At 45.9% G+C, this 19380-nt stretch overlaps 1 protein-coding gene across 1 annotated transcript in view; it reads right to left on the bottom strand.

Moving 5' to 3' along the window:
* LRMDA (leucine rich melanocyte differentiation associated) overlaps positions 1 to 19380 on the bottom strand; it is a 1120399-nt gene that overhangs the window by 466365 nt on the left and 634654 nt on the right. Inside the window, exon 5 of the mRNA XM_062214185.1 lies at positions 13409 to 13526. Within this exon, the coding sequence (XP_062070169.1) occupies positions 13409 to 13526 (118 nt within the window). The remainder of the gene's footprint in view (positions 1 to 13408; positions 13527 to 19380) is intronic.

The raw sequence follows: 19380 nt of genomic DNA, 5'->3' as shown, positions 1-19380 counted from the left end.
AGGGTAAACAATGTCTGATAAACCCACAACGCTGTAAGTATTTATTACATTGCAACCCAGCTGCCAACTGTCTAACCATTTTAATAAAAAGCTATTTTCTAAGGTTTATGTTTTATTGCATGTATGACTCCCTTATTGGTTAGCATTTTGGAGTTGTGGAAAAGGTTATGAATTTAGAAACTGGCTGCATTCATATCATATTTAAAACTTAATGCTATTTTATTAAAGACATATGGGCCTCCAAAGTACACATATTAAATGTCATGTAAGAAAAGTAGCAGTTTAAATCATGGTCAGATTCATTTCTGACGTGACTCCTGAGGCTTCCCAAGATCTGAACTATTTCTTTGTAAATCTGGCAGTTTAACCACACTCATAAATCACTTTCAAAGCATATTATTTCTTAATTTTACTGCATTAGAGAGCGTTTGGCCTACACAGTGAACTGTTTGTAGCAGCTATGTGAACAAAGTTGCACATTTAGTCCTATAATGTGCAAAGGAAGAGGGGAGGAAAAGCAGAGGAGGAGAAGCCTCGCATTTTCCAGCCTGTTTCGCTCAGCTCGTTCATTTTCACCCAAGCAAATGCAACGCCCAGTGTCCGGATTAGGCCGCTGTCTTCCAAAAGGGAAGAAGTTTCAGGCTGATATCGAAGCTTTTCTGAACACAAGAAGACAAAGGTATCTTGTAATTTCATCTTTTCCAAAACAACTCATGACTAAAAATTAGAATGAGTGCAGAAATGAGAGCTAACTTTCTCTCTCCCTCTCCCTCTCCCTCTCTCCCTCTCCCTCTCTCCCTCTCCCTCTCCCTCTCCCTCTCCCTCTCTCCCTCTCCCTCTCTCCCTCTCCCTCTCTCTCTCCCTCTCTCTCTCCCTCTCCCTCTCCCTCTCCCTCTCCCTCTCCCTCTCTCCCTCTCCCTCTCTCTCTCCCTCTCTCTCTTTCTCTCCCTCTCCCTCTCCCTCTCTCTCTCCCTCTCCCTCTCCCTCTCTTTTTAATGTGGCTTTATGTAATACAGCGTGTGGTGGTTTTCTAATTATCTAGGGATCCGATATCTCAACCTTGGGTTCCAAAGCCCTTCTAATGATGAGATAATATACTCTGGACGTGTTGAACAAGACTTCACTCCCCAGTCTTCATTTTACTCTGGGGCAGAAGGGGGTTGATTCCAATGACAAATTCCAGGATCTAAACATTGGCCTTGATTTCCAGATTCGTCAAGGGCGCTGGGGGAGGATTAAGAGAGTTGAGTCCGAGGTCACCCAAACGAAAGAGCTTAAGGGCTTAGTACTGCACCAGGCATCCTCTCCAAGCTGGGGCCTGTGTGGGGACTTTTCTGCTCCCCAGCTGTTCCCTCAGGGCTGCTGCCCCACCATCCTGTTTGCATCAGCCACCATGGGGCCTCCTCTGTCATCCGCACTGGAGCCCTAATATCTCCCTTCTATTCCCACAGGGACAGCAAGGCCTCCAGTGCCTTGGGAAACCCCTCACCTCGGGTGCCTGGACCACTCCAGGATGAATGTGAGGTTTTCTTGCACTCTTACATACCTCCTGGGTAGGTGTTTTATTCTCATCAAAAAGTAGATGAAGAGTAAAAGCCCTAGACATATTTCAGCATAAACTTCAGAAAATTCAGTGATGCCATGAGGAATACAGGAGCTGTGCCCCCAGATTCTTTTTTTTTTTTTTTTTTTGACAGGCAGAGTGGACAGTGAGAGAGCAAGACAGAGAGAAAGGTCTTCCTTTTCCGTTGGTTCACCCTCCAATGGCCGCTGCAGCCAGCGCACCACGCTGATTCAAAGCCAGGAGCCAGGTGCTTCTCCTGGTCTCCCACATGGGTGCAGGGCCCAAGGACTTGGGCCATCCTCCACTGCACTCGCAGGCCACAGCAGAGAGCTGGACTGGAAGAGGAGCAACTGGGACAGAATCTGGTGGCCCAACTGGGACTAGAACCCTGGGTGCTGGCGCAGCAGGCAGAGGATTAGCCTATTGAGCCACGGCGCTGGCCACCCCCAGATTCTGATGTTGAAACTCTAACCCCAATATGACCATATCTGGAGACACAGCCATTAGCAGGCAATTGGGCTAAATGAGGCCCTAATTCAAGAGTGCTGTCCTCCCTCCACCCTACCCCTGCCTCTTTCCACTTTCTCTGCTGTGAGAAGATGCAGCAAGGAGACAGTCATCTTCCAGCCAGGAGAAGCACCCACACCTGAACCCCAACTATGCTGGCGCCTTCGTCTCAGAATTCCAGGCTCCAGTCTGCTAGGAAAATACAATCTGTTCTTTAAACTGCACAGCAGGAGCTATGACATCCCCTACCAACCCTAAGCCAAAATGTTCTTCCCTATGTTCGCCACCAAAACCAGTGCTTCAGTAACATCACACAGAGCTGTTTTGAAAATGCACAAGTAAGAACACAGGCTACCCGATTCATGGCAGAGGCCCTGCCATAGAGGGTCTCATTCGGTGCTGGCAACAACCTGGGAAGAAGGTATTGCATTTCCCCATCTTAATAATGGAAAAACTGAAGGCAGGAGGTGCAAGATCAGTCTTTAGTCCAAGTCTAGCCATATTCTTGAAACCTGGAACAGACCTGGTCCTCAAATAGAATAACAAATCCAACTAGTCCAAGAACAAATTAAGAATCATGGGCTTTTCATGGAGTACAATACCCACAATAAATTCAGATTTTAAAACTTCCCAAAGGAACAGCTGGAGGTAACTTCTGGAGAGCAACAGCAAAAATTTAGGCAGTGGGGAGGAATAAATAAAAACAGGCCAGAAAAATACACAGGACAGGCCACTGAGCCACATGACTCTAGGACAACCCAAAATGCCAAACAAAGACAAGAGGTGACTCACTTTTCACTTCTAAATTTCACTCATGAGTTAAAAGCTTCATAAAGGAGAAACTCCACTTAAAATTCCCCACTTCAAAAAAAAAGAGAGAGAGAGAAAAAAAAAATAAGGCTTTTGGAGCCTAGACAGAGGGCATTAGTTAGCTGCTGAAAAGAAAGAATGAGTTCTAATTCAGGTAATGTAGCTCAAAATTTACAGCCATATTTTAAAATACACATGAAAAATAAAATTATCCTAAAATGCCCTTGGTGAAAAGTGCTATCACTGACAATGGCCCTGAACTTCACTGAATTCACATCAAAGGGAGTCCCAACGACAGAGCATCTGTGCCTTATTGATGGTGTCCTGTCTGTTAAGCTAAGACACTCAACAGCAAGGAGCAGAAAAGCAAATAAAGGAGCTAATTGGACCACCAGGCTGTGGGGACCCCAAGGGTAGACCTGTCCTATCCTGCTTGGGAAATGCCTTCTGCTGGTCAGAGTGACAAAGGGGATGCAGCTGGAACTGGGGAGGATCCAGGGGCCCCGGAGGTAAGCTGACCACACAGAGGCAAAACAAAGGAGGGGCAAAAACGCACCTCCCAGAGCAAGGTGACAAACTCCTAAGCCAGAATCAGCAGCTGTCTGGGATCTCGGATGTCCCTGGAGGCTTTGTCAGAGAAACAGTCTCTGTGAATGAACAGGCAAGAAACAGGTTCTCTTAGCTCCTCGAGGAACTATTTGGGCAAGAAGTAGGGACTTTTTTTTTTTTTTATGAAAAGCAGCTCTCTTCTGAGTCTGTGGCCCCTTCATCGAGCCTACCACTAGAGGAAGGAAATGCGGTCAGTAGTCAGTAGTAGTCCTTCTTCACGCTGGAGTTGGTCTAGTTGGCACAAGTGAGGGCACTTCAAAAGTCATGGAGACAAAATAAAAAGAGAAGGTGTTTTTTTTTCAAGCAAAACCACCTGGAAATCCACACCTAGATTTTTTTAATAATATACATTTCTCCCAGGGTTTTTGAAGTACCTTCATGCTCACCACATTTACACAGTTTTTTAGAACTTTATGATGACTTTTAACTTTGTTCAAGTGGGAATGACTAAGGTGATGGTACTACCACATCCTGTCCATGACTTTGCTTTTTTGAGCACCTAAATTTTACTTTTTTAAAAAGATTTATTTTTTATTTATTTGGAAGATAGAGTTATAGAGAAAGGGACAGACAGAGACAGAGGTCTTTTATCCGCTGGTTCACTCCCCAGATGGCCGCAACGGCCGGAGCTGCGCCAATCCGAAGCCAGGGCAGGAGCTTCTTCCAGGTCTCCCACGCAGGTGCAGGGGCCCAAGGACTTGGGCCATCTTCTACTGCTATCCCAGGCCATAGCAGAGAGCTGGATTGAAAGCGGAGCAGCCAGGACTAGAACCGGCGCCCATCTGGGATACCAGCACTGCAGGCCAGGGCTTTAACCCGCTGTGCCACAGTGCAGGCCCCCTAAGTTTTAAGTATCAGAAGCACTGCTCACATCGGGAAGCTTACGTGAGTTTTCTTCTGTATGAGTATTTTCTTCTTGGAGCTTGCTCTTCCTGTCTATGAGTAGCACAAGATTGGAAGTAACCAGAAAATCCAGAGGGGAAGATGGAACTGTGCCACTGTCACTTTCTCCTTCCTTCAGCAGGGAAGTGCAAACAATGTTAACTCGCGCTCCAAGTTAGATTCAGAATGCTGCTCACGCTTCTCCCCTGGTGGCCTAGTATCTGACCCTTCCATCCTCAGGCTTCCCTTCTCCTAGGATGCCAACCTGTCTGTAGGCTCAGTCCCTACGATCTGATGTTCCCAAAGGCCCAGAAGGGATTTTCCAGGCAAGGCAGAGCTCTAGGAAGACACAGAGTTGGGAAGGGCAGACAGCAAGATGCTGGGACAAGATGGGACAGGGGACACATATGCCACCACATCCTTCCTCCACTCATCTGTCCAACACTGGCTTTCGATGTCTGTTCTTAATCATGATGCCCCTCAACGTCCATCTGCTCTTCCTCACCCCTCACGTGGAACCATGAGGCTTGAGAGTGAAGACCTGGTGGAGATACGGACGGCATGGAGGTGGAGAAGAGCATGGTAAGGGTGAGGTGTTGCTCAGGTGCACTACGGCTGGGAGGCGGGGTGGGGGGGTGGTGGCAGCTCTCTGCTAAGCCGTGAAGCTACACAGAACCCAGAGTAAAATGAAATCAGTATGCCAACTTTATTTGCCTAGAACCTAACTTGTTCAGAAAGCATATTTATTTTCCTCTCTTCATCTTCTCTTTCAAGCTTAATTTTTAAAAGTGAAAATAAAAAAGAACCTAAAATACACAACACCAAAAGCCCCCTTCCACAGTGGAACAGGAAAATATGAAGATAAAGTGTGGATGACAGAGATAATCGGCTATTCGGGCTCCATCTCAGTCATTACCGGTGATCACACGAATGAGGATGTTTCAGGGCTCTGTTAAGAAGCCTTAAATCCACACCTTAAAAAGAGAGGGATCTCTGGGGAAGAATCTGGAATGCCATGGACTCACTGCCAGGGCAGTCACTGCTGCATCTCTGACAGCCGTTAGCTTTCCCCTCGCCCTAGCATCCAAGCTGCTGGCCACCACCCCCATCCTTCCACGCAACCCAGCTCTGGGACTCAGCAGTCTACTCCCTGTGGTGGCAGGGGCATCACTGCCAGCCTGGGCAAGATAAATGCTGGGGCAGCCTGAGGCCAGCGGCGGCTGTATCACAGGTTTCCAAAGCACCTGCTCTGCACAAAACACTATCACTCCCTCTTTCAAATAGTCAGCGCCTCAAACACAGACCCACCCAGACTCCCCCCTCTCCCAGTTTAAAGCATGCTAACCTTCCTTCTGTCCCTCAGGGGAAACCACAAAACTGGTCTAACACGCATAGCATTGCACATGCTGACTCCTGGTTCTCTGCCTAACCCATGCTTTCACTAAAATGGGTAAAGGGGCGTGATTACAAGGTCAAAATGGGAAATTACAAAGCTGCCTTTTACTCTTTTCCATCTCCTGTCCTCCTGCTCGTTTACCCCTGCTTCCTACTATATGAGGGTACTCCAAAAACTCATGACAAAAATTAAATTAAAAGATAATTTCTGGTGCAAAAAAAATTTCCTAAAATCTACACTTTTTTTCTCATAACACACAATTTCCATGAACCCTCTTTTTTTAAAAAAAAATATTTATTTATTTGAAAGACAGAGTTATAGAGAGGCAGAAGCAGAGAGAGAAAGAGAGGGAGATCTTCTATCCACTGGTTCACTGCCCAAATGGCTGCAATGGCCAGGGCTGGGCAAATCTGAAGCCAGGAGCCTGGAGCTTTTTCTGGGTCTCCCACATGGGTGCAGGGGCCCAAGACTTGGGCCATCTTCTACTGCTTTCCCAGGCACATTAGCAGGGAGCCAGATCGGAAGTGGAGCAGCTGCAAATCTAACCTGTGACCAAATGGGATGCTGGCATAGCAGACGGTGGCTTTACTCACTATGCCACAGGGCCGGCCCCTCTATGAACCTTCTAAAGACCCCTATTAAACATGGATATCAAAATTCTTGCACCAAAATAAAGTTATCTTTTCATTTATCACAAACTTGTTCAAGTTTACTTGTATATCAATGCCTCACTAACATACACAGTAGAAAGAACACAAGCTTTGAGGTTGACATTATCCTCTAAAGTAATTTATGGCATACAGGATGAAGGGCAATAGAAGCTTTGAGGCCTACGCAGACCTAAGAAAGAATAGGATTCCCTTTTGTTCTGCAATTTTAGGTGATGTACATAATTTCTCTGATATCAGTTTCCCTGGTTGCAGATCCAGGTAAGGGGAACAATCAGAGGTAAAGTCATGAAGCATTTGGTACAATATCTAGTAGACAATAGAGACTCAATGCATTCTAGTTGATCTTTTAACTCATATATCACAAAAGTGTTTCTGGATCTAAAAATGGACCAGCAGGAAGCAGACAAACTGTTAAGCTGTTCCTGATATGCTGATAAATCAAACATCCAAAAAGTTTATAGTAGTTGGTGCTGTGGCAATAACTATCATCAACCTCCCTAAACCCCATGTTGTGTCTGAGTTATCATCACTGGCTCCAGTGGCCATCGGAGGGCAGAGTGTAAGGACAGTATGTCCATATTAGTCAGGTTTTTGCAGTAACACTTTTGTTCAAAATCCTGGAGGCTTATTACAAGCATTTACTGCTTATGCTGAGGTCTGTGGTTGGCTTGGGTGGTTCTGCTTCAGGCCTCAGGTCAGGTTCAGGTCTACTCTGGGTGCCTCTTATGTTGTTTTTGTAGCACATAGCAGATGTGTGAGAGAGTAAGCAGTAACACCTGGTGTATTATAAGGTCCTGGCCCAGAATTGGCATGCTGTCACTTCCATTCACATGCCATTGGCAAAGCATCATATGGCCAAGTCCAAGGTCAGTGGGTCTCCTCTGTTAGAAGAAGAGCTATGGCAAGGGCAATGAGAAAGAAACATGTCTGAAAATAATGAAATCCACCACACGTCTACCAATCACCAAGTTCCTAAAGTTGTATAAAGTATCCTAGTGACATTTATCTCAATCTCCATGTTTAAAAAGTACCATTTAATTCCATGAAGCTCCTGACACAGGTCTGCCCAATACCTTTGTACCACAGCAAGCATTCGAGAGAATAAAGAAGGAAAAGCACAGAGCTGGGCTGCTGAGTTGCCAAGAGGGCCAGTGACTGGATCAGAGGTACAACAGTACCTCACTGAGCCTTGAGCTTCATGGAGAATGGTCACTGCTATATATTCAGAACCCGCAAGGCCCAGAGACCTCAGGAGGGACTCTGAGAGGCTGCTACTAGCACGCATGGGCTCTCTTTCCTTCTGTCTGTTATAGATGCCAGTGCTGCATTCCCAGGGCTCTACAAGACACCGTTTTCCTCAAATAGTTTGTCTCTGATTCCACACGGCTGCCGCTCACAGGGAAGGCTACAGACATCGCCCGCAAAGAGCAATACTCAGAAAGCATGGACTCGAGACAGGAGATGCCACGGTGCCAAAAACGGAGAACACAGTCCTTAGGAGAGTCTCCCTTCAGCTGTGAAGTCAGGAAAAGGACGGAAAACGAACCGCAATTACTCGACTTCCAGGGTTGTTTCCAAACACATCGCCTAAGCGTTTTTCAAAAAAGAATTAATTAAAAATGTTCCTGGCTTCAAAATTTACAAAAAGGTAACTAAAAATAGAATACGAGTTTGTCTCCAGACAAGAAACATCTGTGTAAAAACAGAAAAGATTCATAAAACAACAACATATTAGGTGGGCAGAAACATCTAGAAGAGTAACTGACACCCACTTGTTTCTGAATATGTGGTTCTGTAGAGAATTTTCAATATATATTGGTTAATTGCCTATTTAATTGCATATAATGGTGGTTTACTATATTTATTTATGGGCATGCCATGGCTGGATGTAAAAAATATATATCCTTAAAAATACTGAAAGTAGAGAAAATGCTAGTAACTGTTAATAATACAGTAGTTTCTGATCACCTTTAATGTGTTTGCAATTAGGTTAGACAGAGTGAGCAAAAGGTATCAAAATTGGATGCATTGTGGTTTAGAACAAGGTATCACTTAGCAAAGTGCTAGGACAGTACCAAGAAGCTATTAGTTGAACCAAGTAAACTACTTGGTAGAACTCCTTTATGGTACAGGCAAAAAAACACAATAGCAGCTATAACAATGATAATCTCATTTTAACTATGTGCAGATGCAGGGGTGCCCCAATACATTTTTTTTTGTGAAAAGTTACTTCTTATTTCATAAATGCTTGAATTGAAGCAGGTGGGTCTAAGAGAAGAGGACTCAGGGAACACTTAGTGGAGGGAGCATACAACTTCAAGTCATGCCCCTGCCTCACCAAGAAACAAAACTCCATGGAAAACCTAAGGCACAGGGATTATGATAGCCACAGGTTTCTCCACCATAATGAATCTCAAAGTAAACCCTTTGAACACACAAATAAGCAATCCAGAACTCTGCCAGTACACAGATTCAAACAGTCCTGAAGGCAATCGCCCATTTCCTGAATTTCCAGTTGACTCTGTGGAGGGATGTCTAAATACAGGCCACCTTCCATGACACCTGCCAATGTGCTCTGTCACTCATGGTCCATCATTTTGTTGAACACTGAAAGACCGTCTGATACACACCATGCACAGCAGATTTAGAAGTGAACAAAACAGCCAAAGCTCCTTGCTCTCACAGAGTTGCTGTCACATCAGCTGAGCTCCTTCTTCAACCCAATAAAGAGCTGGTTGCCCTGAGATTCCACTTCCAGCCTTCCTCCTAGGTTGTATTTTTCATGGAAACTCAAAGAGATATGCACAGATGGAATAAGATACTCAAGGGAGTGAAGACCTTATTCCAAGAGTCAAGAGTGGGACTATGTAGTGTAGCAGTCCTAGGAGTGGAGATCCTTGGACACAAGTAACTTTCTACTCTTGCTTTAAGGGTGTATATAAAAAGATTTCCAGAAGGTAGTTGACACCAAATTTTGTCCCTTTAATGTATCACATCTCCCTATTTTTCTCTTCTTTCTCACAACCACACCCATGTTATAGCCTACTCTCCCAAACACCTGAAGATACATACACAGTTACACAAGCTATAAAGAACTACACGAGTCAAACATGATGGCAAACAGGCATTCCCAAGTAAAGACACGCGTGACATACTTCCAAGGACACATCAATACTCATGAACACATCCCTGACCATACTTTCCTTATGGAGAATATCCAACATGCAGAAACCCATGTGCCCGAACACTAATAGAACTGTGATTTCCAGTCCCTCTGCCCACACAGTTGCTCTCCCTGTGGCTTCTATAAGGTTCTGAAGACTAAACCGTTGGTAGCCAACTTTGTATATATGCCTGTAAACAAGAGGGCTCAGCTTTAAATAATTATGTCAAAGAAATGACAACTGTGCTCTCTGCCAGAACAAGGATGAATAATTACAAAGTCAGGACATAATTAAGCAATTCTGACTGTCGAGTTGTTGAGTTGCCTCTCTGACGTGCGGGGTTGGTGTGCCCGCCACTCACGCCCTCCTGGACAGGCCTCTGCACCCCTTTGATCTACATTTCCCAGTGCAGTAAGAGGTCATGGTCTGGTCATTACAGAAGCCTTTCATTGGGGGACTTAAGCTTCTCAGTCTTCAGTGTGGTGCTTTCTGTATTGACAATGGCATGATTCAATGGCCAATATTGGACAAAGATATATATTTTCTTTAAAATTCTGGGAAACGAGCAAAGCCTGGCAGTTGCAGGTCCATTAAGTCAACACACCACACACACAGGGTCTGGAAGAGCCCATTGTAACATCAGCTATCATTTCCTAATGAATGACAGCATCTTTCTGTAGAACAATCAGAGCTCAGAGAGAACGCGGCTTTTAAACAACAAAAGCCAAAAGGCAGCAATGAAGAAGAAATCTGTCACCAGGAGAAAAAGCTAGAGAGAACTCGCACTCCAGCACTGGGACTCGCCAGGTGCCATATCAAACCTTTGATGCAGGGGGTTTATTAGCTTCTGCATGATTTTTGCATTTGCGTCAGCTGAGAACACCCAGACTGCCCGTTCCCTACCTCCAAGGCAAGGGCTGTGATTGGACAGGCATTTTCTATGCTCCCAAATACTTTATGTCAGGAATAAAATGAAAACAGCTCCCCAAATCATGGCCCCCCTGATGATCCATCACAGCATTCTGCTGAGTAAGCACAACAGCCCACCGCTGCCTCCGAAAGGACAGAAGCCAGCCTGCGATGTCGATTGTGCTATGAAAAATAGGTCTTCAGCAAGTGTGCCCAGCACTGCACTGGCAATTTGCAGCAAGGAAATTGCTCTCCACTTAGAAGCTGACTCCAGGCATACACATACCTCCCAGAACATGCAAATGTATACACACACAGATCCAGAGAGTGTATACACACCTGCATGGGAACAAACATGTGTCTGTGCAAGTGGGAGCCAGGACAGAGCTGTGCTTTTGGATGCTAATTTATTAATTCAGCAGCAGGCTCATTCTGGCCTCTATCCACCAGGAAAGTGCCCATGCCTACCTCTGAAAACAAGAGAGAGGGGATCGCCAGCCACTCAGGGAGGCGTGCACTTCACTACAACACCGAGAAAGAGGAACCCTCTTGCTCCTGAAGGGTTGTGGCCCACGTGGAACACCTAACTAGAAAGGAAGCCACTGGGTGCTGGTTCCAGTTCTGCCCAGCAGGAGGGTGGGGCCTTGGGAAACTGACGTCTCTCCCATTTCCTCATCTGTAACATCAGGACGCGGACCAAGTGACATTGAGATCCCTCCAGTTTGGGAACTGGGTGACTTTATACAAGGAGAACCAAAGGTCCCCACACTTTGCCAGAGCATCTGTGTCTCTATCCTCAAATAATTAATGGGGATTTTGAAGCTTAATACGGTTAGGACGGATGTTCGAGTCAATCACACAAACAGGAGCTAATTCTATAATTGACTGGGAACTAATTACGAACTCAGAAGAATATTTCCACTGATGATGCTTCTGACTCCACAAAACAGCTGATACTGGAGTTGAAGGAGCCATTCCCAGTCCCTTTCACCGGCAGGGAAGAATTCCAGTGCCTCTCATTTCCACGCCGCAGAACAGTAAGAACACCAAAGGCCCTCCTATAAGCTTTTATTTGAACAAAGGGCCCGTGGGGAAGATAATGGGTTCACTGCTTGCATAGGGAAGACAGGGAAGTGAGATGTGTGTGGCTAGGTGAGCAGACCCACAGGTGAAATTCAAGTTCTGGCAATTCCTAGCCACATGACCTTGGGCAGCCCAGTTAACTTCTCTGGCCCTGAGTGACCTCATCTGTAAAGTGAGCCAACGATATTTCCCTTCTGCTTTGTAAGATTAGGTGAGGATTCACAAATCTGTTTATAGAGAACTTCAGAATGGTGGTGGGCACATGTTGAGTAACCCATCTAAATACAGTGGTTATTATATTTATCAGCCCCTTTGAATTTCCAATGAAAGGGTAGAACTTCCTGTGTCAAAGACATATGACAGCAGGGTAAGGACTGACCTACTTGGTACAATGCTTGCGTGGAGGTAAGGCAAGTACACTAAGCAGACATTTATAACAGTCCAAGTTAGTATAAAGAGTTCATTTATTGTATTTTTCAAGGTTTAGTGATGTCAGCTGTCTCTGGGATCTTTTCACCAAAAATTAAAAAGAGGCCAAGAAATAAATCACTTCATTTGAACAAAATTACAAAAGCTGGAATAACGAAAGGCAGTCATGTGTAATATGTCAAATCCATGCCTCGATAAAGGGAACTGTTAACACTTAAATAGCTATGAAATGAATCACTCGATTAATTTCCCACATGTTGAAACAGGTAACAATACACTTATCTGCCAGTATTGCACCTTCAACAGCCTATATTTCCATGACTGTAAGCAATTTTATTCAGCATGATGGGAAATCTGTTGCACCTCCTGGGTTCAGGGAGAGAGTGGCCTCATGCCTGGTGCCAGCCAAGCCACTTGATGGAAGAGGCTTCAGTGTCTGTTCTGTGTTGGTCTTGTTTGGTTTTTCTCCCCCTGCTCTTCGTCATTTCCTAGCAATGTGCAGAGTGCTAGAAGTAAATGAGGAGAAACCAGGTCTCCTGGGTTTCTGTGCCAGTATTTATAACATAGATGGCAATGGCATGGGAGGTGACCCACCTCCAAAAGCGTCACCAGGGGACATCAAGTCCAATCCCCATCCCCTGACTTCACTTATGGACCCTAACTCCTCCCAAAGAGATAGTTGTCCACAACTTTCAAAAAGCTCCTTGTGTCTGAGTCCCAAGACCTTAAGGCATACTCCCCCAGGCTCGTCAGAGCTGCCATTAGGATGACAGCATGCTCACTTACATGGCCTCCATACATACTCAACTAGCTAAAGAAAGGTCAGCAAACACCACCCTACTGAGCTCTGGAGAGCTACAGGGTGGGGAGCACGCACCAGCCAAGGGATGCATGATCAAGAACCATCGCCTTCCATCATAGCAGTGATAGGAGAAAACATCGTCGCCCGCTGTCCTCCAGTGCCAAGAAAGAAGATCCCCTCTGAGGCACAAAGGTCTCCTGCCCACTACAGAAATGTTAAATGTCCAACATTCTCTCCTTTGCCAACTTCAGACCTACAAAGGCCGTATTTTAGAAACTTCTTTAAGCAGGGGGCCTGACATGACCTCAGGAACTTCACTAGTCTGAGCTGAGTATGCTGCTGCTTTACTGATAAAGCAAGGAACAACAAGGCACCACCATACAGACACTATCCCCTTAGACTTTGGACACAGGAAAACCCAACACACACCCAGCATCATTTCATGTTTGGCCAACAATGCATCAGGGGAGAGACGGCTGCTCCCAGGCCACATTCTAAAAACACAGGAGGAGGACTTCCGGAGAGTAACCAGCACTGAGACATGAAGTCCCCTGTGAACAGCAGGGCTTAGGGGCAGCTCACCTTGGGTTTCACCACCTTCATGAAGGCCCCTCTCACCAGCGCCTCCTCTCGTTCTTGTCTGGTTACTTTCTTGGCATCCAGAAACTTCAAGCCAGGCAGCTTGTACAGAACAAAGCACCTGGAGGAGAAGAATCAGAGACAAGTCAGGATGGCAGGGGTAAAAGTTGCAAAGGTCCAGGCAATTTGGTCCTTGGGAATCCCCATTATTAGGTCTTCAGGAGTTCAGATCTTGATTGCTGCATCACCTCTCTTCTTGCAAAAAGAAAAAAGCAATCACCCCTTGACCTTACATAGACACACAACTAAACTTTAGACACATATACTAATGGCTGTACTTGACTCACAGGTAGACACACAGACACACACCTTTGTATGAGCCACTGGGACCTTACCAATGTACTTAACCGCCTTCCAATCCAAAAAGTGGGCTCAGCTTCTCTGCTACACAGGAAAATCTCTATAAAATGAACCTTTAACTGGCTTGTCATTTCTTTCATGGCCATTCCTATGGGGCATCTGTATCATTCTCATCTCTGAGATTACAATAAACATCCAATCTGAAGCTGATACAACTATCTGTGATTGAGGACAATAAACTAGGTTGGCATAGCCTGGGTGACCAGAAGAAGTAAGGGACATGGGTAGCTGGGAAGTGCTTTCTTGAGGAATCAAGCTGGCCTCCAGAATACTATTTTTTTTTAATTTGACAGGCAGAGTTAGACAGTGAGCAAGAGAGAGAGAAAAAGGTCTGCCTTCCACTGGTTCACTCCCCAAATGACCAATACGGCCGGTGCCCTGCGCTGATCCAAAGCCAGGAGCCAGGTGCTTCCTCCTGGTCTCCCATGCGGGTGCAGGGCCCAAGCACTTGGGCCATCCTCCACTGCCCTCTTGGGCCACAGCAGAGACTGGACTGGAAGAGCAGCAACCGAGACAGAACCGGCGCCCCAACTGGGACTAGAACTCAGGGTGCCGGTGCCGCAGGCAGAGGATTAGCCTAGTGAGCCGTGGCGCTGGCCATCCAGAGGACTATTTTTTTCATCATCACTGGACTATTTCCACACTAGCCCTATGAAGATTATCAAGGAGAAGACAAAGGGGTACTGGCTTCTAGGAGCTATTCATGGCCCAACAAATGTTATGTGGCCTCCTTATGTCTCAAATAGCTATTTGTGTAATGAACTATCCACAAGCAAGTGTATACAAAGTTGACAAGAAGATGTACTTGGCCAGGGTGTAGGTTCATAAACAATTAAATAAAGAAATAAAATATATGTACACCTGCCTTGACTTCTCCCTCCTCAGTGACAGTTACCCAGATGCTTTCCCTCGGGCCCCCTACACTCGATGCAGCAATTGTTTATACCCTATTGCTCTTAGCAAGAGGTGAGCACCCAATGTCAGCAACAATGGATTATCTCCCAGGGAATCTGCCGTTTCCTTCCTACACCCAGCTCCTCAGCATCCACTCATCTTTCAATTCCCAACCACCAAGGAAGTTTCCTTCTAAACTTCCAGCCTACAATGCCCTCTCTCTTTCTAGTACTCCTAGAACAAGTGTCAGCACAGGACAGTCTGACATTGTTTTTTCATTACAAGAGGTCTTCAACAGTTCATGGAAAACACCTATCATGAAACAAAGTATGCAAATGTTTTTGTACTACAACGAACTTATCCTTTCAATCCCATTTGTCCATGAACTTTGAAAAATAATCTCAGTTCTTCATGGCGTCCAGTTTATATCCTTACCTGAACAATAACTTTCTTAAAGGGTGGGACAAATTTTTTCACTTACCTTCACCTAATCTTGAAAATGATCACTAGGATGTTCTCAATGGCGTCCTCGTTCATTTCAGTTGTGCAAACACAAGGAAACTTCAAAAAGTTCAGGGAATGGAGGAATTAATAGATATTTATTCAGGGCAAAAAATTGAGAGCATATGGGGTAGTCTTCAAAAAGTTCATGAAATGCATTTTATCAAAAAACTATGAATGAACTCCACAACTAAACATATTTTAACTCCATTTCCCGCAAACTTTTTGAAGTATTCTCCTATTTCCTGAGCACCTTCTATGTGCCGGGGCCTAGGGATACAGAGTTGATTACGATGTGATTCCTGCTCTCAGATGGGCTGTCAGTGTAAAGGGGAAGATAGACTCACCCACAGAAGTCAGTGTTGCTAAGTGCTAGGGGTTATGTACAGAGCAGCTATGGTGGCACAGAGAGAGGGCGCTGCCTTATTCACCAGAGGACTGAAAATAAGAGATGAAGAACAAAACAGGGAACCTCAAACCAGCATACAGGAATCAAATCCTAGACATGGCCAAGCAGTGAGCTTGTCCACAGTTACTTGGGGTGTGCCTCCCCCACTTCAGAGCCCCAGGCTCTTAGAGCCACGTCTGTCAATTACAAGGTGATCTTGTATCACCAAGCAGCCTTCATTGGCTTGTCCAGGTGAAAGAGGTGGCTGATCACTTAAATGCCAGAGGCAACGGTCTAGACACCACCAGGAAAAGCCCTCTTGTTACCCACTGTGAAGAATGCATTGAAATTATTTTCAAGTATATTTTTCCTCCCCGAGAAATGCCCATCCGAGTGCCTGAGGGCCTAGATTTCGACCCTATCTCCATCCTGCTCGTCCCGGGTCTTCATCCATACCCTCTTTCCTATTTCTCCCCGGAAACCTCTCCTTTCCCTCTCCAAACACCCCCGAACCTTATCCCAAAACAGAAGAGTCCCACAAAGGGCCCAGGTGCCCTATCTATGCCCCGGCAGAACTCTCACAGGCCTCAGTCTGCAGCAGGAAACCTCCATCTTCTGCTTGTAGCAGCAAAGTCTTGATGACAACAGAGTCTTTCAAATAAAGACATGTACAGACAGAAACAATATGTCAGGAGTGACGCGCAAAGGAGTAAAGACACCCACTAAGTGTAGGGTGGGAAAAGATGAATATTCAGGTGAAGAAAACATCAGTATTAGAAAATCAGCCAATGTTTAACGATGGAGTGAAAGATGCCTTCACGGGGCTGGCAGGAGCCAGGATGACAACAGACCGCAGACTGTCATTTCGCCTCCCTTTGGATCACAGCCCTGAAATCAAAGGGGAAGGAGGGAGAGAGGTGCTGACTTGCAGGGTAGTTAAAAATCTGAGATGACAAAGAGCTGCTCTTTTCTGTGCATTCTTCTTATACAATCAGAGACACCCTATGACATAGGCTGCCAGTCAGTCCCGACATTTGGGGTAGGTGGACTCCCACATGGAAGACCAGCCCCAGTTACCAAGCAGCTGCTTGGAGGGGTCTGAGTGGCACCAGGAACACTTGCCCTGGGTAGTTCATTCTGAAACTCAGTACCAGGTCCAGAGTCCCTCCCTTAGAGGTAGCTTCCTCCATTCTCTTCCTCTACACTCCACAAGCAGCTACCAAGCAGCCACCACCTGCCAGGAACTATGCAGGGTACCAAGCACAAGCTGATGAATACAACAGCACAGTTCTGCTCTCAGTGAGCTCATGTTTGAGTGCAGTTCTCAGACCTGAGCAGATATCCACACTGTTACTAGAGTCTTGTTAAAACCCTCGTCACCCAGAGCATCTGACTGAGTTGGCCTGGAATTGCTGGTCCTAATAAGCTCCCAGGTGCTACTGCTGCAGCTCCTGCTGAGAACCAACATCTTGGTGAAAAGGACACCATAAGGGATACGTCTGAGAATTAAGATGGTGGTGAGGCAGCAGGGCCTAGGTTCCACCAACAGTGTGCCCACCTGCAGTGTCTGCAGTACCCAGAGCCAGCGGCCACATCCACCACTTCTCCCTGCCCCGTGCTGGTTGGGACTGGCTCCAAACACTACTGCCAAGTGCTAAGTCAGTGGGCTTCCTGTCTGCCGGTGCCATCCTGGTCTTGGGAGATGTATATCCCTTTCTTCTAGGTCATGTCAGTGTGTTTAAAGCTGAAGCTTCAACCCTGAGTGTAACACAAGTTTGCCATAAAAACACAAGACAGGATTCCCGCAGCCCCAGAATGAAGGCTTTTACAATATCAATTCAACCCTTGTAAATTTAATCCAGGGTTATTTGTTACACCAAAATCTCTTTACCATGATGTATGACTTAGTTACTGGGGTTATCACAGCCGTATCCTAAAGTTGCATAGTACATAAAACATTTCAGTTAACAATGCGGGAAGGTTAACTCCTCCAGATAACCCGCAATCACAAGGGCTAGTCCAGATGACATCCCTCTGTCAGCCTCCACGAGCTATTGATGGTTCAATCAGTTTGTTTTGAAGGTAAAGTACAACAAAAGGGCAGTAAACTTATTCAGACTGTCAACAGGGGCTATCGGGAATGGGGCTTGTAGGTAAGTAATTCTGGGTGTTTTAAGGCTATTATCAAACAGCAATGGTTGAAGAAAGAGACAGCTACTAATAACACAGAAGGCAGCCATCATAAACCACTTTATGGCAGAAACCCCCGGCTATAAATCCTGCGACACCCAGAGACAGCTTCAGATTTATAAAACTGCTTGTTAAGCCCGGGCATTGCTTAATGAAAAGAGATCCGTCTAAGTTTTGAGTCTCACGTCCCCTAGCTCCATAGGGCAGCTCCAATTTTCCCAACCTTCTCAAGGTGGCGGGGGAAGACCCTGAAGCCTGGGGGTGGCAGGACTCAAAAGTACCCCCAGCTGCAACGTGGATGGCAAGGTTGTCCAGGAGAGAGCAGGGATCCCAGGTGGGTGTTCAAAGACCCATTTGTTTGTGTCTAGAAATGGATTTCCTAAAAGTAAGACACTGGCACCCAGAGCTTTTCAGATTCTCTCTTTTTTCCCATAGAATGTTCCATTTTCCTAAAGGGCCCCTCTAAACCTTGAGGAGGAGAAAAAAAAAAAAAAACAGCATAAAGGTTTCAATTTTTTGTTTGGTTTCTTTTGCTTGTTTGTTCAAAAACCAATTCTCGGCCAGCGGCGCGGCTCACTAGGCTAATCCTCCGCCTGCGGCACCGGCACACTGGGTTCTAGTCCCGGTCGGGGCGCCGGTTCTGTCCCGGTTGCCCCTCTTCCAGGCCAGCTCTCTGCTGTGGCCAGGGAGTGCAGTGGAGGATGGCCCAGGTGCTTGGGCCCTGCACCCATGTGAGAGACCAGGAGAAGCACTGGCTCCTGGCTTCGGATCAGCATGGTACGCCGGCTGCAGCGGCCATTGTGGGGTGAACCAACGGAAAAAGGAAGACCTTTCTCTCTGTCTCTCTCACTGTCCACTCTGTCTGTCAAAAAAAATAAAAATAAAAATAAAAGAATTCTCTCTACCCCAGTCCTGGTGCTCTGGCATTTTTCAGCTTGACCTCAGAGAAGAGTATGTTCTTTCCTCTTGCCCACAACTGTTACCCCAGGGGAACTGGCTGCTCTCCAACAGCACTGCACAACCACACAAAGGCCAAGAGAGATCCCTACTGTCTTCTTATAGGGTTGGCTGCCATGTTTTTTAACCTGATGCACTTCTCAAGAAATATCAAGTTTCTAGTTTAGGAACTGGGCATGGAGTCACTAAAGGTTTTCTACTCCTTTTCACTTACAGAATACTTCTACTGCTTCTTCACATCATTTCTTGCCACCTTCTTATTCCCACACCTGGGGAATGTGGAGACAGCACAAGTTACTGACCCCCAAGCTGGGCTGGGACCCCAGAAGGCATTCACAGGGCTCCATCGACCCTGTTTTCTATCTTTCCCAAAACTTCATCCACTGGGATGAGAACACCAAGGACACATTAGGCGTCTTTGCCATTGAGTGGGTTACATCAATTCCATTTAGTGACACTGGTTACCTCATGCTACTCTAAAGTCCTCATCAACTATTAAACATGTCTGGTTAATTTGTTTAAGTTAGCAATGGTTTACATGCAACTCATTTGAGAAACAAAAGCTATTGCGTGTCAGGGAGAAAATGGAAGGGGAGGGAGATCTTCATAAGGAAAAGTGTGAGGA

This window comes from Lepus europaeus, chromosome 17 (assembly GCF_033115175.1).
Source record: "Lepus europaeus isolate LE1 chromosome 17, mLepTim1.pri, whole genome shotgun sequence".
Lineage (NCBI taxonomy): Eukaryota > Metazoa > Chordata > Mammalia > Lagomorpha > Leporidae > Lepus > Lepus europaeus.
This window is presented reverse-complemented; position numbering and strand designations above follow the sequence as displayed.